The sequence below is a fragment of the Dermochelys coriacea genome, chromosome 1, assembly GCF_009764565.3.
Source record: "Dermochelys coriacea isolate rDerCor1 chromosome 1, rDerCor1.pri.v4, whole genome shotgun sequence".
Classification (NCBI taxonomy): domain Eukaryota; kingdom Metazoa; phylum Chordata; order Testudines; family Dermochelyidae; genus Dermochelys; species Dermochelys coriacea.
This window is the reverse complement of record NC_050068.2, coordinates 240,717,439-240,740,321: the sequence shown is the minus strand read 5'-3', so window position 1 is coordinate 240,740,321 and position 22,883 is coordinate 240,717,439. Positions and strand designations below refer to the sequence as shown.

The window sequence follows — 22,883 nt, the reverse complement described above, 5'->3', positions numbered from 1 at the left end:
ATTTTCAATCTCTGTCCATCTGTGAAGTCCCTCACAAGACATGCACACCCACTGCATTAGACTTATAAGACCCAAGGGCAAGGACTCTGCAAACTGCACCAATTAATCCAGCAGACCTTGACTGTTTCCTCTCATCTCACACATACAAACTCCACTGGTTCCAGTTCGCAGTTGCATCATCCTGGTATAATCGATCATTTCATATTAAAAAGGTACAAACCCTTTGACTTAAACTCAAGATGGAGTTAAGGTTATAAATTCGTATCTGTATTTTAAAAATATATTAAAAATTATAAGGCCAGGAAATTCTATGTTAATTTGAAGTTCCCATGCTTTTAAATGTTTATAGTTGTTTACACTGGAAGTTAAGACTAGTATTTCATGGTCTTTTAATGTTTTGTCCATTCAGTGTTCTAATAAGGTTGCTCTCTTAATGTTATTGATACAAGCATATGACTAACTCTAGTTTAAACAAGGATATTTTTGTCTGGGATAAAATCTGTGCTATTCACATTTAAGTGCATTCCAGCATTAATACATTATGGGACAATACATTGCAATTCAAACATCAGTTCTGACTCAGCAAGAGACTGCAAAAGTGTCATTGTGAGGCTCCATTTTGTCTCTCTGATTTTTGTATCAAACTGACTCAGTTTATGAGTCAAGAAATTTTTTCCAACTGCCAATCCTCCATGAATCTTGGCCTGAGGTTTGAGAATTGAGCTGGGTTACATACTCTTCTTACACATCACCTGTAATAAAAGTTCTGAAAGCTACATTAGGCCCTCAGTTACTCAGGTGTAATCCCAGTGCCTTCAAATCGTGCCTTCGGTGGCATCAGCGCTTTTGATGAGTTTGCATGAGTAGCTGTTTGGAATTTAGTACACATTTCTGTTGACGCTGCTCAGAATGGCATAGAATGTTGTTTATGTTAGTACTACCGGGAGAAAAATAATCAAAAGTTATTTTTGTCACTGAAACAAGGATCTCACTGAGAATAAACTCAGGGACTAGATCTTGTGTTTTTATATTTATGAGAAAAGGAGTGCAATGCCTGGATGCTTGCCATATAGACGTGAATAGGCACAATCTCATCTGATTTAAAGAGCAAAATATTTTGGGCTTGGTTAAAACTTGGGTGAGTGATCAGATGATACCTGGTGTTCTATTTTTGTTGGTTTTGTTTGATAGCAACAGCTGTGTTTAACAAACTGATACTTCGGGCAGTAACTTTTACATAAAAGGGCTCATTCGAGATTACTGCTCACAGAAAAAGCTCATTCTCCTTTGGTTCAATAGGTAACCTCACTACTTTTGGATACAAAAGGTCCTTGGTTCAACTTCTTCCTGGCATGGATTTCTCACAAACAATCTTTTATTTGACATTTTCTCATTTGGCTACCTTCTTCTGTTCTGCACCATTTACACTAGATTTTACAATGTTTGATGTACTCTTGCCAGTATGGTGTTATGTATTTGGTGTTTATTTTTAACGTAATCTTTAAACATTAAGAAAGTGCATAAGTGGTAGGATTAGCAGCTATTGCCAGACAATAAAAGTGAGGGCTGAAAACTCATCAGCTGAAACATAAAAAAAGCCTCGGATTTAAAGTCTACACAAGTCTGGAATGTATAACTTCTGCAACAACCTTAACACTGTCCCTGACATGCAGGCTTTCATTACATGATCACACAGTTTGGGACAAACAGACACTCTCCTAACAAGTACTACATTGCAACACAATTTTTCTTATAATTATAGATGTACATAACTCTAGGGGCAGAGTTATTGAGGATTATCATTTCCTATTTTTGGGTGATCAAAATCTATCCTTAATCTTGCTCTAATACATCCTTGCAAAATTTTATTCACTCACTTGCCTGGGGAGAATACTTTTTGACAGATGTAAATAAATAAAATGTATAAGATACCATTGTTTTTTCCTCATCTCAGTATGGGGTAACCAGGTAGGTTTTGTGCATGGTCCAGGGTGTATTCATGACAATTTTCAAAGCTACAACATGTGTTTTTTGTAGGATATATAATGCAAATGTTATAATCCTCCGTTCCACAGCAGAAATTAAACGTTATTTTTAACTCACTGTTCCTTCTTTCAAAAAGGTAAATGATGAATCAGATCATAAATATATGCTGAGCCTCTGGCATACAAGCAGCTCCCAAGAGGTCTTAGCATATACCAATGGCTTTATACAGATGCTCTCTGAGAGATAAAAAAAAGTGGTATTTATTCCCTCCTCTGATTAATAGCACAGTTTCCTCCTCTTCAGTACAGAAATAAATCTGACAGGTGCTGCCTGCTGGGTTTTTAGTGCACTGTCAATAACATTTACTGTTGCTGAAGCTGTTGCCATGACTATTCTGTGGATCAAGCTGTGTTCTCCAGCCATCCTGCTTATCTTGTGTAATACTCACAGTGTAAATTCTTCACTTCACAGCTCACCTTACCTTCTCCAGCACTGATCTTCTCCATACTTGTGTGTTTAATCTTTGAGTACTGAGAAACAAGAGGATGAGTGGGTGAAAGCAGACAGAGATGGGTTGGTGCACAGCGTCTTCCTTTCAAGCTGGTAGCTCTGGGCCACCCAGCTGGGACCTTTTTTCTGTTAACCAGTGATCAGAGAAAAGAGTTGGATGACTTGACAGAGACACTCAAATATTCAGGGAGATACCTCTTAAAAAATGCACCTGTGTGAATTTAGTGCTGGAGAAAGAAGCCAGGCCAAAAGAATAGTGTGACACTGCCAGCTGCCTCCATTATATCCCACAATATGGTTCAACCCTAATCTGGAGTAGCCAGCTACAGAGATGAGAGAGTATTTCACCATGGTGGCTTCAGCTCAAAAGTGGGACAATGTATGAACAGCACCCACTTTAACTGCATGTTCTCTTTAAGGATAATCTGTCCCCGCAAGACTTTTGGGTGCTGGGCTGTCTGAATATAGACCTGCCGTTGACACTGTGGTGCCTCATAGTGGAATGTGCACCACACTTTGGAGCAACTGCTTAGCACAGATCCTTCATCTGGAAGGGATAATCGATTAAAGTGACAACTGTATGGCCCACACGATCAGGACGAAGAAAATTTAAATTACCTTGAATGTATCTTACATTAAAATCTGCACATGCTCTCCAAAGATTGTGCGAGTATCTTATTTAGTTGTGGTTGTGATTCAAGGTGTGGCTATTATTCTACAAAAGTCCAACAATGACTAGGTCCTGGCTGGCTACCTTAGGAACAGTTTCCCTCTCTATGCACAATTGTGTTATTTAAAATTATGTGAGGGTACTTTCATTAGCCGTCCCTAGAGCAGCTTGAGAATAGTGGGATGTCAGCTTGGAATTTACTTCTCTTATTGATCAAATGCCAAATATGTTGCCTTTTTGTGGGGATTAATCTGATAATGTTTTAAAATGCTTTGACTGTGAAACATACCATAGAAGTGCTATGTACGATTATTACTGCATTTGCGGATGTGTGCATATTGACTCTGGTTATTGCCCATGATAGTGATGATGAATCTGTCATAGGAGGAATGTATTTGGTTTGACTTTTGCCAGCAAGTTATGTTTATTGCTGTGAAATTTTGGTTCAGGTGCCCAGGGATGTCTGAGAGAGATATTTTATAAGTCCAAAAATAATGTTTAACTTTTTTTTCCCCAGAGAAAGCTTAAATTAAAAAAAATACATATTTAAGTCAACATACAAAGAGGGGAGAGTGATAGAATTCTAAATAAAAAAATGGGTGTGGAGGAGGGTGGGAGGGAGAAAAGTGTGCACAGATCTGGAGGAGGTGAAATAGCAGCTGCATCTGAGATGCCAAAGATAACACTTGGTTCTGTTGACTCCTTTTTTCCTTGGAGGTTTCCGATCCAAGTACTGACCAGGTCCAACTATTCTTAATTTATGTGATCTGATGAAGTCATGGCCAATAATAATATAGCTCCAGGCTAGTGAACTTTGGTTGGTACTTTCAGATCTAATAAGCACTATAAAAGCTACAGTGATATTATTATTAGTGTTAATATTAACAATGGCAACATTATTTATTATATCTGAACAGTGGGCTGGGAGAGGGACAGAGAATGTGAACATATCTCAAGTCTACCTGCAGAGAACATCCAACTAGGCCACTAGACAACACTTCAAATAAATAAATTATATCAAAATAAGATCTTGTTGAGAACTTCCTAAAATAATTAATAAACACTGCCATTATTCTAGTAAAGGAAACAGAACAGGACACCAGGTATTTACCCATCCTAGTTCAAATCTGTTCAGAGCTTTTAAGATAAGGATGCATCAGGACTACTGAAGACTAGTAAGGCTAGATAGTGTTAAATATCCAGTTGCTGCCTCTTCTGTTTGCATCTTATAGGACTGTAGCGGGGTGGTCACCTGCTCCTGGCCCAACGGGGTTAAAAGCTAGCTCTTGGAGAGGGCCTGGGCTTGGAGCCTTAGGCTGAGCTGATGGGAAGGCAGCCTCAGCTTTGGCCATGCCTCAAACAGACTCAGCTGTCCCTTATAAAAGGGCTGTGGGCCAAGCACTCAAAAGAGACTCTCTCTAGCTTCTGAGAGGGAGAGACCTGGCTGCAGGGACCTAAGCAGAGTACCTAGGTTGGAGCAGGGCTGGGGAAGGGCCTGAGGAGCTGGGTGAGCTCCAGTCAGGAAAGCCCCAGGCTGCAGCCTACTATTAGGCCCAACATGTACTAGGGCTGCAGGGCACAGCCCAAGATTAGACAGAGGCAGCAGGTCCAAACCCAACCTTGCCTATGATGAATGGCTTATACTGCAGTCTGTCCCAGGGCATGGGGGCTAGCTAGTGATCGGCAGTAGCCTACGCCTGAAGTGAGGTAGGGATAGGGGGTGGCGGTTCCCCGGGGAGGGGAGACCCTGCAAGTGAGGGGTTACTGCCAGAGGGCAGCACCCCGGCATACAAGGGGCATCCGGTCTGGGAGGGACACGGGGGCCTGGCATAAGCTGGACACCAGCCTGTAGAGGGTGCTCCGAGGCCGGAAGTAGAGCTAATTCCCAGGACACCAGCTGGAGGCGCCGCAGGGGTGAGTCCCATACGCTTACAGGGACTCCCATCATTTGCTCATCCCAGAATGCACTCAGGCCCTGATCCTGCAAAGACTTATGAATGTGCTTAATTTTACATTCTTGAGTAGCCCAGCTGAAGTCAGTTTCACCTGTATAACTGAGGTAGGCAACTAAACACGCAGGGTTACACATGTGTTTTAAGTTAAGCATGCATGTGATTGTATTGTAGGATCTGGGATTAGCCATCAGCGATATCATTACCTGAGTTTAGGTGGCAGTTTTAAGAATGCAAGAACTGTTGCATAGGCAAAGAGTTGAACAGTTCAGGAGAATTCTTGCTGTAATGAAAGGGTATGGAGCAGCGCTCACAGTAAGTAAGAGAGCCACATTATCTGGAGGACGCTGAGACTGCAAAGGTTCCACTCATCCCTTATCAAATTGAATTGCCGCTGCAGGAATTACTGAGAGTCATTTGCCCAAACTTGTGAGCACTGAGCCCCTAGCACTCTAATGTATCATTCTGCAGCTGAAGAAATAACCATAAATGCATGTGGCATATCCTGTTTTATGCTACCCATAGCTACTACTTCAAGTCAAGCACTCTTAGACACAAAAAGGCACTCAATCAAGGCTAAGTATCTGCCCAACCTGAAGTTTTAAACCAAAAATGGTTTTCAGTTAGAGTGCAAAATAGGCAGAAAAAGCTTTTTGAAAAAACACTCCCCTCTGACCCCATGTTCTGTTCACCCAAATGACTCAGTTGTTTATAGATGAAATTTTCCAAAAAGTAAATTCCTTTCTGAGCTAAGACTGAGCATGAGAAATTTCAGTACAAGAAATAACTTTTACAGAACACTATTAAAGTGACTCAAAATAGGGGGTTTAGAACAGAAACTCTAGTATAAAATACCTCTCTGAAGTGCGGCTGAGGCTATCAGGTTTCCAGAAAGGGGAGCCTCAGTAAAGCGTATGGGAAAGTACACGGGAAAGTGTACTATGAAAGCAAGTAGACACAAGCCTGCTGGGGTGGATACAGGGACATGTGTACAATGTGTGCTAACCTGCTGGGCACATCCTCTTCTGTTCCTTTGTCTAGTACACTGCTCAGGTTATGCTCTGCCAGGGTCTCCTCGGGAACCTCTTCCAGTTCCTCCTCCTGCTGCAGTGACAGCCGGTAATTCTCCAGCTCAATGCGCTCAGGTGTGCCACGCAGCCTCTTGGCCAGGCTGGGCTCCTCCAATCCATTGACATTAGGACCTAAAGAACAAGCCAGTAAACAAACAACGAATCTGATGAACTGGGTCTGAATATTTGCAAACAAATTCAGAGCAAGGAGTGGGGTGAGAAAGGGCCAAAAGGGGAATAAAGAGAGAGAGGACCTGATGCCATTACCTTATTAGCCCTTACGGGTTGAATTGGAGAAGGAGCAATACTCCAAAGTAGGCCCTGGTTAACGCTTTGGTCAAAGGATGCTAAGAAAAAGTTACATGTCCTGGTTGAGAGAGGAAGAAGAACAATGTAGCTGCAAAGGCCAGAGCTGTGTCAAGCCAGGCACAGGGACCCCTATTCAAGAAGGGACAGGGAAGCCATTGCCATGGGGACTGAAACGTGCACCATTACGTAAGGAGTGTCTCAAATGTGGGAGACGAAGGGACACTCCTGCTGTAGGAAGCTCCCTGGTGCAAGGCCATCAGGTTCAAGCCTCAGATGTGTTTTTCTCTGGTCTTGACATGATTTCCTGTCAGTATGTGACAAAACTGGGACTGCAGGAGAATCCTGGATGAACAATTTGTGGGACTGTGGGAGGATGCTGGATAAGAGGTTCACTGCTTCCCCCTAGCCCCAGCAAACCACAAGGACTGTGCATGTGGCAAAACAGTCCATCTCAAAGACAGCAGCTCCAAGGCCTATTTAAAAAGCAGCGCTCAGTGGAAGAACCCACCCCTCTGAACATTGATCAGGTGGGTGAAAACAGGAAACGTGTGTGTGGAAAGACAAGAGACTGGGAATCACAGTCCCAGCAATGATAGGCCTGGTACCATAATACTGATTCTGATGCCTGTTATTGCAGCCATTAGGAATCCCACTAGCAATGTCATCAAGTGCTTATATTATTAAGCGCCAAAGGTAGGCATCAGAGGAGCTGAGAAAATACCAAACTTAGTGCCACAGGATAAACACACCTGCAGCTCAGCAATAAACATCTCCATCCATTTCCTATTGCTCTCCACAGTAAAAAAAAAAAAAAAAAAAAGAACTCTGCTGATGGGGACCTAACGCTTGTGGGACTGAACTCCGAAAGTGCCAAGTGCTCAGAGCTCCAGTTGAAGCCAATGGAATCTGGGGTGCTCAGCACTTCTGGAAATCAGGCCTGGGTGGATTAGTGCCTGTTAAAGTCAGAAACTGCTTCATCAAGCAGAGTTGCAGGCAAGTGATGTACAAAAGCTTCAACAATTTTAGCCCCAACCCACCCATACAGCTTTGCCAATGAACCTCAGTTTGGACCTATAGCAGCCTCTGTTGTAACATTCTTGGGGTTCCCCTCAGGAATCATGCTAAATTTGATGCTGTTTTGGTGATGTGGACAAATGTCCATAAGAAACTAGATTGGGACTACCATGTTCCCACAGACCTCCACAGGCAAAAGGTCAGAGCATTAACCTACATTTCCAAGGATATTTTGTTCTCTATGATTTGCTGCTGCAACAATAGTCTTATGTTGTGTCAGTATTTTTAAAAGATTAACTGAATAGCACACTACGCTAGGATTCACGCTTCATTTCACTCTCTCTGGGATGCCTAGATGGTGATACCACCTCGGCCGGAACTATTTTTGTAATCAGTGTTACATTCCCCAGCGCTGAGTTCACGTCATCAGGGGATCTGACCTGGAATGCTGATCTGCCAATCCTAGCTGACATGAAAAAGAAATGGATTATGGGTAATGAAAGAGTACCAAGGCGATAAAGAGAAAATAAAGGGTATAGTAAATCCTCATAAAGAAAGAGATTATCTTCTGTATTAGACCCTTTCACAGATTGCAGCGTATTCCAGTTAGGCCCAGCTTCCCCCAACACACATAGCTGTCACAGGCTGTTTCTGTTTTGCCCTCTCATTTTGGCCCACTCTGGGTATCCAGCCATGTATCCATGAAGTTCATAGATTGAAAAAAGGATGAAAGGAAGAAGGGTAAGGAGTCCTTTATCTAGGGGATTTATTTCACGTTCTTCTTGAGAGTCTTCATGTTTTGTCAGCTTCTGCAGAAGCAAGCAAAAAAGCAGCAGTGACTCATTTCTAGAGTCAGATTAACAGACTATGGAAAGGATGGCTTTTTCATTGCAGGGGTGGGTGGAAATAAATTTAGTAGAAGCTATAAATGTGTGTGTGGGGTGGGGAATACAAACTGACATTTATACACACTAGTGAAACTCACACAAGCCACCTCACCGACACGTGTGCAGGATAAGAGTTAGCCTTGTCCTTCCCACCCCATGACCACATCAGGGACAGTATAGGAAGAATTAAACCAATCCTGCAGCAGTACATGGGGATAGACCAGGTGATTCAGTGGCATTGTCTCCAGAACAAGGCTGATATGAGAAGGATAAAAGCTCTTTTAAACTGTAAGACAAAGGAGTGTGGTTATGCCAAGATAGTTTACGTGCCTGGCAGGTGTTTTGTGCTGGGAAGTTTCAGGGAGGAAGGGAGAACATTCCCAGACACACTTCCAATGTAAGACTGATTTTGTTCTTTTTAGCTGTGCAACTCAGGAGCATCATTGGCCAGATTCCTCCATTTTCTTTTTCTTAAAAAAAGATGCAGTTTGATATTGAAGAACATGACCCAGTAAGTTCCAGCCTCGGCCAGGGACTTCTATTCTAGACGGGCACACTTTGCACAGAGAATTTGTTTCCTGAGTTTCTAGAAGGCACCATCAGTCTTCATTGTCTGGGCGAAAGACACTATCAAGCTCACCGCAAAGCACAAATGAAACAGATGCCAACTGATTCCACACTGTTTGCCTCATTATGTAGTTAATAGCCAGAAGGGCAATGGTTTAAAGCTCACAGCTCTCAGATTGCTGCTATTAACACAAACAACTTGGCTTACACTGGCTTTCCTCCAAAAGCCTAAGTGGAGCTAGAATGGTGAAAGGTGGCTATCTACTCACGTCAAGTGGATTCACAAGGGGCGGCATTACTGAGCAAAGTAGGGAGAAGAATATTTCAATCTGCCTTGGACACATGCTTCTTAGTGACACCCTTTATCTCACTGAGGGCTGTACCCTTATGGCTCATGATGTCAAACTGCTGTTCAAGACATCTGCTCACAAACCTGGACAACGCTATTCTACAGTCTTGCCAACAGGAGGTACTTGCAGAGAATGCTGGTTAACCCCATGTACCATTTTACCTTGTGCCTTTAGTTTTAAAGGCAAAAGCACACCTGCCTCATGTACCAGAGCTGCACAAAGTCAAGCCTGGAAGCTGCTTGAAAACACAGAAAGGGGCTAACGTTGACTGAGTATGATGAAACATAAAAAAAACTATGTCATTAGTCAAACATCAGGAGCCACCTGAGAGCCAAAAGCAGCTCATCACACAAACAAAGAATCAGCTCAAAGAGCCACAACCAACATCTTAAATAAGAAAATGTTATAGTTCTGCATTTTGGAAGGGCCGCTGGCTACAAACAGCCCACAGATCATCGCAAGGGAACTGTTTTTCCTAACAGGGCAGCCTGCTTAGCTGTGGTGTGAAAGCTGCCAGAGGCCCCTATTTATCTCAGTCCTGATGTAGCCTGCCTCTTGTAAGGAAACACAAGGCCAGAAATAACATTCCTGTGCTGAAGTGCCCCTTGCCCTGCTCCCCTGCATGACATAGTTCCTCTCCGTCCCCATTTTAGAAACAATGGTTACGACCAGGGCTTGAGAAGTTCCTCTGAAAGCTTTCCCCTCCTGAGACACAATTCAGTCCCTCCCCATTCTCCACCGCCTTCCTCCTCCACCTAGTAAAAACCAAGCCACATTATTGATTTAGTTCCACAAGCTTGATAAAGCGTTGCCGGGGTAACCCCTCAGACAGTACCGGTTGAGGGATGAAGAGACAGGTGAGTGTGAGAAAAATAACTCCTTTCCAAAGCAGAATGACCCTCCTCTTGCCTACCTCTTTTCCCCATTACACCAATCCAGTATTAAGAGTAGGGCCTTCTTTTTCATGAATCGTGTAATGCCCCCCTTTTCCCCTCCTTCCCTATGTCTGTCTTGTCTGTTTAGATTGCAAGATCTTCGGGGCAGAGGCTGTCTCCCACTCTATCTGTGCAGTGCTTGGCACCAGGGAGTGCCTAATCTCAGTTGGGGCCTCTAGGAGCTACTGTAATACAAATAAGGGAGCCTGCTGTGATGCATATGCACAAAGGGGAAAAAACAGTTACTTCCCTGCGTACTGTAACTGTTGTTCTTCGAGGTGTGGGTACAGACGTGTATTCCACTCAAGTGCAGGTGCGCCCAATGCACCAAAGCCAGAGAATTTTGTTTAGCAGTACCGAGAAGTGATGGTTGCACCCTTCAGCCCCACTGCCCTTCCCATGACTATATAACGATGGTGCCGCCCCAACCCAGTCCCTTTGCACCAAAATTCAAGGCTAATGACTCCAATGAAGAGGGGACCCAGGGCAGGCTATGGAATAAATGTCTGAATCCACATCTCGAAGAACCACAGTTACACATGCGGTAAGTAACTGGGTTTTTTGACTGTGTGTCTTTTCAGATGTGTATTCCACTCAGGTGACTCACAAGCAGTAACTAAAGAAGGTGGGGCTCAGAGTCTACCTAAAGGTGAGCTGCAGAGCTGTCTTCTCAAAGTTTGCAGTCATATTAGCATAATGTTTGGTAAAAGCATGCATTGGAAAGCAGGCAGCCGCTCCGCAAAAGTCTAATATAGAAACATCACTGAGACATGTGACGGAAGCCGCTTGGATCCTCATTAAATAAGCCACCACACCAGTATTACACTATATGAAGGTATAGACTGAGCTACTCCATATACCGTTGTCATGGTAGTAATCCTCGTGGAGATCATCTCCATGGAAACCACCTGACCCTTCAGCTGATCTGCATACGAGGCAAAGTTGAGGTAAATAAATGGTTTAGTCCTTTCCAAGAACATCAAACAGCATCTCACATCCAAAATGTATGAAGGTGCTGCTTTCTCCATATTCAAATGTGGTTTAGGAAAGAATACAGGTAAGTATATAGTTTGGTTAAGGTTAAACCACTTTAGATAAAAATTTTGTATGTGGCTTTAGGTCGACTTTATCCTTGAAAAATTACATATATGGAGGTCCTGCCACGAGAGCCTGCAACTCACGCACCCTCCTTCTAGAAGTTATGGCTATGAGAAAAGATGTCTTTTAGCAGTTACCAAGTGCTCAAACGGAGGACCCATGAGAGCGGCCAGCACTATATTAAGGTCCCACAATGGTGCTGTTTCTGTAACAGAGGGAAGAGACAGACAACTCCTTTTAAAAATCTAATCACCAGGGAGTCAGAAAAAATGGACTTCCATTGAATTGGTGGATGGAATGCAGATACTGCCACTAAGTGGACTCTCAAAGACCTAAGAGACAGACCTGAGGACTTCACATGTAACAGATAATCCAAAATGTCCTGAATAGTCTGGGAGCATAATGTAGTAAAATCTTATTCTAGGGCCAAGTTATTGATAGAAAGGAAAGGGTGGTGTCATTTGATCTGCAGAAATCTACAGAATCATGATTTCGAAGGTGTCACCCTTTGCAGTATGGCAAGGGGGACTCGCTTCTCCCCGCCCCCAGCTCCAGGTCCTCTGCCTGGTGGAAATTTTGATTCTACAATGTTGTCAGAAATTGGTCGAGTTGCGTATCATTTGAAAGCCTTTTTTCCCCCATGACCACAATGGTACCAAACATGACAAACCTAGAACAATTATGTATATATTCAAGAAAATATTTAAAAATCAGTGTTTTTTTAAATTATACTTTAACACAGGGATACATGGTTTACATGAATTAAAAAAAAAAAAGACATCTATCTTTGGTAATCCTAGGGAAGTTAGCCTTAACATGTAGGACTGAAAACATTTATTCAAATTCATCATCAGTGTTGTGTCCATGTAGTGCATTACTGCTAGACATGTTGTCACACTGTTCCTTGTCTGTGCCGCAGTCACACTTTCCATATAAGGCAGGCTGCTGGCCAAACATCTGAAGGGTGGTGAGCGTCTGGTCTTTGCACATGAGCAGGTGATTAGCTGAAGGATTGATTTGGGAGCACACAGTATTTCACACATAACTGGTAGGATCAGTCCATCCTCCAAGACCCATCCACGTGTGGTAGGGGGAAGGTAGTTTTGGATGCCCTCGATCATCCCATTGCTTCATAATTTGCCATCTTGATAGCAGGTATAGATGCACTGCCCAGGTTGGTGGCAATTTTTCTCTGTAGGTCTGCTTCTTGGAAAACATCTACCAATGTAGCTCAGCAAGTGTTGTAATGCTGATCTTCAAGTGGTAAACTTGGCATGTGAACACCTCCAGTGCATTTATGACCTCATCAGTGACTGCATCAGCCATTCCAAGCATTTTCAGAGTGAGAAGTCAGTCTTTGGAAGTTGAATCAAATGCCTTCCAGTAAGATATGTTTTTTCCAGCCAACCTTCCAGCAGTGTCACATCCTGAAAGGGCAAAGAAACCTGGCTGTGTGGTGACTTTTAATGGTCTGACTAACAGGAACACATCTCTGGGGGACAGACAGAAATTCTGTTCCATAGAAGCAGGAACAAAAACAGAATCTTGAGGAAGTCTTCAGTAGCATCTCACAGAAAGCACTAGAATATCTGTGTCTTGTGCAAAAATACCAAATTTAGTAGCACCTGTCTCTGTGGCATTGATGGCAGGCAAGATCATTTTAGTGTCATTCTCCTCATGAGAGCTATGAAGAAACTCCACTGAATGGTGTGAGGCAGAAGCTTCTTTACACCATGAGATAATAAAATTCTTTGAGCAATTCTTTGCACGCTGAAGCGTTTTTCCTGCATGGTATGTGGTTAATTTATCCTTTCTGCAAGTATGAGACAATAGTTTCTTCATTGTGACATTGAAGATGCTCGTGGAGTCTGTGATTTTTGTACTGGGCAGGTACAATACCATGGAATCTCTTCTTTCTGGTAATAATTTTAATTGATCCCTCTATGTACATGTCAAACCCAAGGTGAACTTGGTCATACGTCCAGTATTTTCTTTACACCCTATAATAAAGTGTTCTGCCATCGCACCAGGTGTTAACTGTTTCTGGTTTGTTGAGAGCTTGTACCTCAGCCACACCATCTACGATTGCTATGCTGAAATGTCTCTGTTGGCATAAGGTGCTGGTCATGTTGTCAGCAGGTGCTGGCTTAAGAAGACCAAGCAAGATGTGTGTGTATTTTTCACCTGCCACACATGCATTGTTCCATAACATTCCAACATCAATCGTGGTACCACAGAGAACTCATACTTCCCCAAGTATGCGAAAGCTTATGCTCAAATAAATTTGTTAGTCTCTAAGGTGCAACAAGTACTCCTTTTCTTTTTCCCCCAAAGTGTCACATAGATCATCATCTTGCTGAGATTTGGACGCGATCACAAGACACGCAAACGACGACTTATCTGTGATTAACTCTGTAATAGTCTCTGCCACCTTCACTGTGACTTTTGTCTTTGCATGTGAGCACAGCTTTAGTCTGTTCTTCACGATTGAAGCCCATAGATGGATGGAGCCTTGGATTAGTCTTTGGGTTTTGAAGAGTCTTCATATTACTTTGACACCAGTGCTTTCTTCCACTTTTGATAGCGCCATGTCTTTTGCAGCTTTTAAGGATATGCGCTATGATTCATCTCTATGGATAAGATTGCTAAAAACTATGTCCATATCCCACAGTTCATCTTCAATAAGTGCTTTAAGAGTCTTTCTGCTAAGCATTTGTTCCTCTTCAATCCTCTTCAAAGAGCCTATTTCTTTGTACTTAGCCTCTATATCAGCCATCACCACCACTTTCCCATCCACTAGAGCAGGGGTGGCCAACCTGTGGCTCCAGAGCCACATGCGGCTCTTCAGAAGTTAATATGCGGCTCCTTGTATAGGCACCAACTCCAGGGCTGGAGCTACAGCTGCCACGGGACATGCCCCCACTCCACTCCACCCCTTCCCGCCCCCTCCCCTGAGCCTGTCGTGCCCTCGCTCTTCCCCCTCCCTCCCAGAGCCTCCTTCATGCCACAAAACAGCTGATTGGGAGGTGCATGGAGGGAGGGGGAGGCACTGATCGGCAGGGCTGCTGGTGGTATGGGGGCGCTGGGAGCAGGTGTGGGGGAGCTGATGTGCAGCTGCTGATGTATTACTGTGGCTCTTTGGCAAATGTCTATTGGTAACTTCTGGCTCCTTCTCAGGCTCAGGTTGGCTACCCCTGCATCAGAGCCTCTGTGACGCAATTTATGAACCCCAGCTGAGTCGCAGTTTTCAGTAGAAAAATAAATACTTGTTTCTGTTGCGTTTACAGTTTGATGCTATACATTGCATACATTTTTGGTACAGCACTTGATGTGGCATGCAATGTTGTATATGTGGGCATCTTTTGGGTCAATGAACCCACTTTACTTTCTCACCGATAATGACTGTTTCTCACCTGTCTCATGTGTTAAAACTGTGCTTGCCACAGAAGAAGCAGGTGTTCTTCTCAAAACGCATGCCATGGGACTTAGTATAAGGCAAGTCTTGCTCACAGCTGGCAGTTCCTGCATCTTCAATTTCTTCCTGATGCTTCCTTTTCAAAAACTTGCCAAATTCAGTTTATTCATGTAAGGTCCCACTGAGTATTGGGTTTAACCAAATCCTCCATGGCGGTTGTGATGTTATTGACATGAACTATGACCATATAGATCATTGGTGCACCCAAGGTCCTATAGTTGCACCAAATCTTGTACAAAGGAGGTCAAGTAACGTGTCTACATAAAGGTTGTAATTTGCTGGTTATGATAATGCTGTCTGTGTGTGTGTATCAATTTTGTATTTGACGTTATGAATATTGGCTATGTATTTGTATCTCAATGTGTTTGATTCTAAGTAGCATAAGTGAAGCATTTGGTCAGCTTCTTGAGAAAGGACTATTCTGAGTAAGTGCCCAATCAAGAAATACTTAACACACAATGGACTTTGGGAGATCTCAATCCACATCTGAGCTTTCCTGGGAATGTTCAAACTAACATGTAAACAATGGCGTCAGCCTGCAAAAAGCTGAATCATTCATGGACATGTGATTTGCCCCGGTGGCTACAAACCCCATTTTGTTGCTGTGATCTTGCACAGAAGAACAAAGGGGTTTCTGCCCACAAGAGAGAATATAAAAGGCCCTGGAAGCCTCTCCATTTTGTCTTCAGTTGATTCAAGAGATGGCCTCTACACACCAAAGAGATGCCTGAAAGGAACTAACAAATGACAATAACTACGGGGTTCTGAGAGATTGCTGGACCCAGGCCATAAACTACAACGTTGGTCTGAAAAGGATTGGGCCCAGACTAGGAAGGAGTCCCATCTGTGAAAGAAGCTTATTGGAACATCTCTGAGGTTTCATCTGGAATTAGTTTCCTAACGTATTGGGCTCAGACTTGTGTGTTTTGTTTTATTTCGCTTGGTAACTTACTTTGTTCTATCTGTTATTACTTGAAACCACTTAAATCTTACTTTTATATTTAATTAAATCACTTTTGCTTATTAATTAACCCAGAGTAAGTAATTAATACCTGGGGGAGCAAACAACTATGCATCTCTCTCTAACAGTGTTATAGAGGGCAGACAATTTATGAGTTTACCCTGTATAAGATTTATACAGAGTAAAACAGATTCATTTGGGGTTTGGATCCCATTGGGAGCTGGATGTCTGAGTGCTAGAGACAGGAACACTTGCTATGCCATTTTCAGTTAAATCTGCAGCTTTGGGGGAACGTGGTTCAGATCTGGGTCTGTGTTTGTAGCAGGGTAGCCTGTCTGGCTCAACAAGGTAGGGTTCTGAAGTCCCAAGATTGCAGGGAAAACAGGCTCAGAGGTAGTCTCAGCACATCAGGTGACAGTCCCAAGGGGGTTTCTGTGACCGAACCTGTCACAGCGGTATTTTCCAGAGAGTCAGCTACTAGTTGGTACTCTGTCTCCATTGATGCCTAAAAGTGATCAAGACCAAAGTAAAAATAAAAATTTTGTAATGGATTACTTTGGGTTTGTAATTAATTATGTTATGTAATTATGTGCATACCATTTGCAGATGGATTCCAGTAATTTCTCGCTGGATGCAGTCAGTTTTGTTGATGAACAAGGCTCTGTCCTATGCTTTCCAGTTGAATTTGGCACCAGAGCATACATCAGCTGTGGTGCCAAATTCAAATGGAAAGCATAGGACTGACTGCATTTCCTGTTATCTTTTGTTGCAAACAGGTTGATCGCTGGAATGCCCCAATCTCTGAAGAGGAATTTCAAAATGTTGTTATTCAGGGACCATGTGTTATTCTGGAAGAAAACTTTGCTGAGGTGGTCGGCTAACTGGTTCTGAACACTGGGTAAAAGTGTGTCACTGTGGGAGTAATGTGGCCAAGTGGCCTTCTGTAATGGACACCTTAACTCTTCCTTGGAGGATTCGGGCAACTTATTTGTAAACTTGGACATAGCATCCCAATTTACAAAACCATATTTAGATAATTGGGCCTCCTGGTTCGCAACATGCATCTGTAATGAAGAGGTTGAGTTAACTTTTCTCCCCATCAAATCTAAAACGAGTTTAAGAGATTCTTTAGGTATGGATTTATATCTTCCCTGCTTAGCCTCATTTGCCACTGTCACGACAAGGGAATTAGAAGCTGGATGTGAGAAAAAACCTTGAAACCTTGCATGGGGCCATAATACCAGTAGGCTTTGCTGTGGGCATTAAGGATGCTGGGGTATTTCAGAGACATAGCAGGCTCTAATATCGCTTCATTTATAGGCAGAGCCACTTTCCCTGGAGCTGAGGACTGAAAAGTATGCACTAACTTACGAGTGTTCTTCTGAATAAACTCAGCCTGAATACCCAAGGTCAAAGCTATTCATCTCAGTAGATTTTGATACGATTTAAAATCCTCAGGTACAGGAGATGAAAAATCTGGCACCATAGCATTATCTAGTGATAAGAAAGAAGAGGGGAGTGGAACCAATGAGATCTCCTTGGCAATACGTGTGACTGTATCAGGGGTTCACTCCCTTCAGTCTGTGGCTGCAGCACAGGTGGCTCAGGAGGTGAGGCTACTGGGGGAACTGCCAACCTTGCTCTGGACTAAGCTGAAGATTGGGACTTTGCCAAACAAGGAACCTCCCAGGGATTCCAAGGAGGCCACGGTGAATAGGGGTGTGACATTGGTGGCCACTAGGAGCTAGGTCAGGAGCCTTTACCTCTACTCCAGGAGATGGTACCAATCCTGGTATCAGTGATGATTCCCAGAAGGTCTCAATGACCATTGCAAGAAGTACCATGAAGGCGAAGGAGAGGGAGAGGTCTCCAAAAATCAATTCTGAAGACTCTTCCAAGTAGCCTGATGGTAATAGATCCACTGATCCAGACAGAGCTAGTAAACACACTGAATCATCTGAAAGCCAATACTCCAGTCTCCTCGGTACTGACGATAGTACAGTAGTTGGCATTTTCAGTATTGATAGAGACATTGCGTCCACACTTGGTACTAGAGCAGACATCAGTACCCAAGTCAAAGCTGATGCCGGACATGCAGATGTAGACTGTACCATAATAGTTGTCGGTACTAAAGATAGGATCTGTGGCAGCAAATCCCAGTACCAAGCAGGAGGAAGACTGAAATCCGGCTCCCTACTTAGGAGGTGGTGCAGATGACGGTGCCAACAGTAATAGTAAATCCACAAACAGTCCAGTCAGTGCCGATGACACCAAAGAGAAAGCCATCACAGCTGAACGTTGCTGGATAAGTGGAAAGTCAGGAACTGAAAGGCACATCAAGTCTGCTGCTGCTTGATACACCACAGGTGGGGAAAACGTTGGTGCCATCACCACTGTCGTAGGCATCAGACTCAATGGGATGCTCCATGAACGATAATGAAGTCGATAGTATGGTGTCTAACTGCTCCCGCACTGGTGCCAATGAACAGGTAGACAGCCCACCTCTATCTTATACCAGAAGATTCAGGGTGCTGATCTGCACTCCTCTTAGAAACGGGGGGGAAGAATCTCTCTGAGCTCTGGAGCAGCCCCATTCCATTTTGTGAATTCTTTTTCTTGGCAGATCAGAGGAAACAGAACAATCTCTCTTCCTTCTGGGTCAGGGATCAAAATCCAGCTGTGGAGCCCCAGCACATCCTGACTTAGGTGCTCTCTGGAGGGGGCAGAGTGGGGCTAAGAATCTGTGGAGGTCCCTGGTGTGGAACCAGGTGGTGCTGCTTCAAGTGCAAGTCTCTAGCCACCTGCACCTTCTTCTTGAGCAACTTGCAGATGGAGCACCATTCCTTAATGTGCCCTTCCCCAAGGCACAACAGACATCAAGTGTGGGAGTCACTAGCAGGGATAGCTATCCCACATGACAGACAATGCTTAAAACCAGTTAAGGCATCATCAGGCTAAAAACTCCACTAACTACAATAAACCAACTAAATCCTAAGGTATTACTAAAACTAACTATTTACAGAACCACCCCCCGCCCCTGAAACACTGATAGAGAAAATGTTAGGTGAGACATCACACTGAACGCTCTGACTCAAGCCGCAGGTGCTAAGAAGGAACTGAAGGGAGTCAGGGAGGCAGCACATTTATACAGCTACATGAGGAGCTACAGGGCAGAAGGGCACGAGTGCCTCCCTGACGGGTATCGCTAAGCAAAAGCTCTCCTACATTGGTGCGCTTGTATGCAGACACTTGAGTGAAATTCACATCTGCATCCACTCAAAGAAGAATTAATATTGTTGCTATGAAAATCATTCTGAATTCCTTCATTTTTGTGCAATTAAAATCTGAAACTTAATTGCACCTGGGATTTTTGCAAACAATTGCTTCAGTGTGGAAGTGTGAAGTTAAAGGTAAACAAACAAATCAAATATCAAGCAATAATGAAACAAAAGAATATTAAAAGGTGACATACCACAGAAGGAATATGTGGCCTTCTCTCTAGAAGATTAAATACAAGTTCACATGTTAGGGTTTTGTTGTTATTAAAGCTGTGAATTAGAAAAACTCTGTGTGCTTGAAGAGGCAGTATTATAATAAACCCCCATTTTCAGGCATTTGTAATATAAAAATGTTACCATTTGGGGTGAAGTTTCTTACTCTTGTTCCCAGCCCAGAAGCCTTTGTGTTTGTTTGTTTTGGGTGGGTGTATGGGGTGGTGGGAATGGGGGGGGGGAGGGGGGAGAAGAACTGATAAAATCCTATTTGGCTCCCTTTATGTATCTCAATGTCTCACTTTATACTTTGTGAATTTTTTTAAATGCTTACATTTTCAGATGCCTTTTTAAACACAACTTTGCAGTTCAACAAAACTTTTTATCCAAGCGCCTGAAACCGGTTTAAAATTAATAATGAATTAGGACACAGCTTGTTTGGAGGGAGGGAAGGAGGAGGAACTGTACTGGTATTGTACAACACATTCAGGCACAGCAGCAAGTGCCGGCAAGTCAGTCTCTCAACAAATTTGTGCCAATGCCAGAAAAAGAACCCAGAATTCCTGACTCCCAGTTTCTTGCTCTAACCACTAGGCTTAGCTGTCAGTGAGGACAAGGCCTTTGAAGGGGTTAAAGAAATCTGATATAGGTATAGCCTGATTTTAAGCATTTGATAGTCAAGTACAACGTGCATGAGCATTCTGGGACCAATTCTGCCAGGTGCTGAATACTCTCAACTCCCACTGACTTCAAACAAGAGCCAAGGGGTGAGTAGCACCTTCACATCTTGTGCATATTTTACTTCTTGTGTGGCATAAATTAAAAATGGAACTCTCACTACGTAGGCACGTACCTGGAGGCTGCACATATTGAAACAGTGAATCGATTAAGACAAGCCACGTGGCTAAGCCTGACTGATCTGTCTTGACAGCCCCAGCCAACAATCACTCCCTTAATCCTCCCAACTATACTTAAGATGTAGTGATCATAAAAATTTCATATGCCCTGGGGTTTACATCCCCATGTGCACTGCATTCTACAGCACATACACAATTTTAATTTGGCCATCCTGGACTGAATAGAATGGGGGCCTGCAGGACAGTGCTAAACCTGCAGTCTTTACCCAGCCCCCATCTTACAGGTGGAGGAACAAGAACAAGGCTTTAAAGTGAATGGGTGGAGAGTTAAGTCCTATCTCCTAAACATTTTTAAGAAACCACTGAAAGGAGCCTAGCAGGGGTATTGATTTCTTGTAGCCCCTTCCTTTGCAGAGCTCAAGCCACCCATTTCAAAACAGTTCATGTTCGGTCAGGTCCTCTGCACTTTTAGATGCACAGCTTAGATGCAAAGTGACTATTGCTCAAATAAAGGTACTGATGCATTTATCTGAATGGGACGTATAATAGTCACTTTGTCATCATAACCCATCCCTCCAAATTCCTTTGCTTTCTCTTCACTCCTCAGATATTCTCATGTTTACAGTATGGCTGAGTTACCGTAAGTTCCTGAAGGAGCCATAAAATCTTGAATTCCCTGGCTTGTGAATTTAAAGCCTCATCTGTAATGCTGAATAAACATAGGTTCCATTAAATACAAAAGCTTTGAATGCAAAGGGAACAATGACAAGGAGCACAAATTAACAGAAATGTTGAAAATTGACATATTAAGAGTATCTAAGCAATATAAAAATTCAAAGTGAGCTCAAGCCTGAGAGCTGGGCACCAGCATCTGAAGGTCTTCAGTTGAACTTGAAATACTCAGCACTTTACGCACACCAGTTCTGAACAAGACGAACAAGACAGTGGATTGTCCTGCACTTGAAATTTCTTAATCAAGACTGGATGTCATTCTAGAATATATGCTCTACTCAACTAGAAGTTATGGTGTTTGATGCAGGAATTACTGTGTGAAGTTCATTTGGCTTGTCTTATTCAGGAGTTCAGACTAGATGATCACAATGATCCTTTCTGGCCTCAAAAGGACATGAAAATAAAAGGCAACAGCACAGAAAGACAAACATTGAGCAGCCATACAAGTGAGAGTACTTCCCATCCAGCACCCAAAAGGCCAATGGCTCAGACCCCCACAATGGTGTATCACATTTCACTGCTTCTACAACTGAGCAGCCCTTGTTGTCTGAGCAGCCATTCCAGGTGGCTCAGGCTCAGGGAATAGCATACATTGGGGACCAAGCAGCTTGGTGTAGGGAGAGGAGGCTGCATGAAAGGCTCTCTTATTAAGAGGTCCACAGCATGGAGGTGCTGGAGAATAAGAACTAACAACTAATGTTTAAGAGGTTTTACAGAAAGAACCTTCCTTGCCTCAACAGCACACAACCCAATCTGGAAACCAGGCTTGGTGAAAAAATTCTATTTGGCTATCCCCCCAGCTAATGCAATGCAGAATCAGCCTTTGCTCACTCCACCACCAAAGCGCCCTGTGTAATTTATATGGAAATAAACCTGTGGAAAGGGCAAAAGTTTCAAGGAATTGCAGGAAGAGATTCTCCAAATCCAATCACAAAATAAGCCATGCTCCACACATTTAATATACCTCTGGCAGAATGAAGTCCTTGGCATGTCATTGCCATCAACAATAGATGTGGATCCCATTCACTCCAGATTCATAGAAATGAATTATGGTGATTGGCAAACTCAATAGTACTTTGTATATTTATTTTAGAAGTGTTATAATGCTTCCTGTCCGCCCAGACAGTAATTAGGTTATGAGAGACAGGCAGAACAAACAGAGCCAGCAGAGCTGACAGAATGTTGCTTTCTAGGGAATCAGCAGAGAGATGCCTAATATGATATGAAGAGTACCCTTCCTCGCTTGGTTAGTGGAGGCTTTCAGAACATATTTCTGAAGTGACTATAATTCACCAGTTTTATTTGAAGGTCAGTGACAAAAGGCCAGTTCTCTGAGACAAAAAGATGCCAATCCAGTTAAAAGTAAGAGTGTATAAGACTAATTCAACCCATCTTACTGTACAGAACAGAGACTTGGCCAGCCACAAGAAAGGAAATCAGTACCTCCATCATGGAAATAAAGACACCTAGATAGTAAAATGGCTGGACACTTTGCGAGAGGAAACAAAATGAGGTTCTGAGGGACCTAATGTGGATTGCTCCAACTGAGGACAAGTTGAGGGAGACCAGGCTATGTTGGTATGGGCATATTCTGTGGAAACTTAAGAACTATATCAGTACGATGGCTCTTGCAGCGACTGTGGATGGAAGACAGCCAAAGGAGAGACCTAAGACTTGATGCATGGATTGGATACCAGTGGATTTCAAAGAAGCCAATCGGCATGACAGCTTGGCATATGATCATGAGTTTTGGAAGGCTATAAAAGTTGCCAATCCTAAATAGGAAAGAGGTAAAAAAGTAGTAGTAGCAGCAGCAGTTTTATTTGAAGGTCATCTTTAACTGTTTCCTGTGACTTGTAAATAAACCAAGTCCACTCAGAAGCTTAAAGCAAAGTTATGCTTAAGATCTACAGATGAAATGTGTTTTGTGAAAGTGCAAAGTATTATTATGAAGTAGTGGCAAGTTAAGGCTCTGTGCATGCCAGTTGTTTAGCCACAGAGAATAGCTGCTTATATTTC

At 43.1% G+C, this 22,883-nt stretch overlaps 1 protein-coding gene across 10 annotated transcripts in view; it reads right to left on the bottom strand.

The window, feature by feature from the left end:
* MICAL3 (microtubule associated monooxygenase, calponin and LIM domain containing 3) overlaps positions 1 to 22,883 on the bottom strand; it is a 255,799-nt gene that overhangs the window by 62,311 nt on the left and 170,605 nt on the right. For 9 of the 10 annotated variants that reach the window (XM_043517551.1, XM_043517556.1, XM_043517571.1 and 6 more), the window contains one exon: positions 6,125 to 6,320. In XM_043517551.1, the coding sequence (XP_043373486.1) occupies positions 6,125 to 6,320 (196 nt within the window). Of the gene's footprint in view, positions 1 to 6,124; positions 6,321 to 22,883 lie in introns of those variants that run through there. The other variant, XM_043517598.1, reaches the window with a different exon arrangement.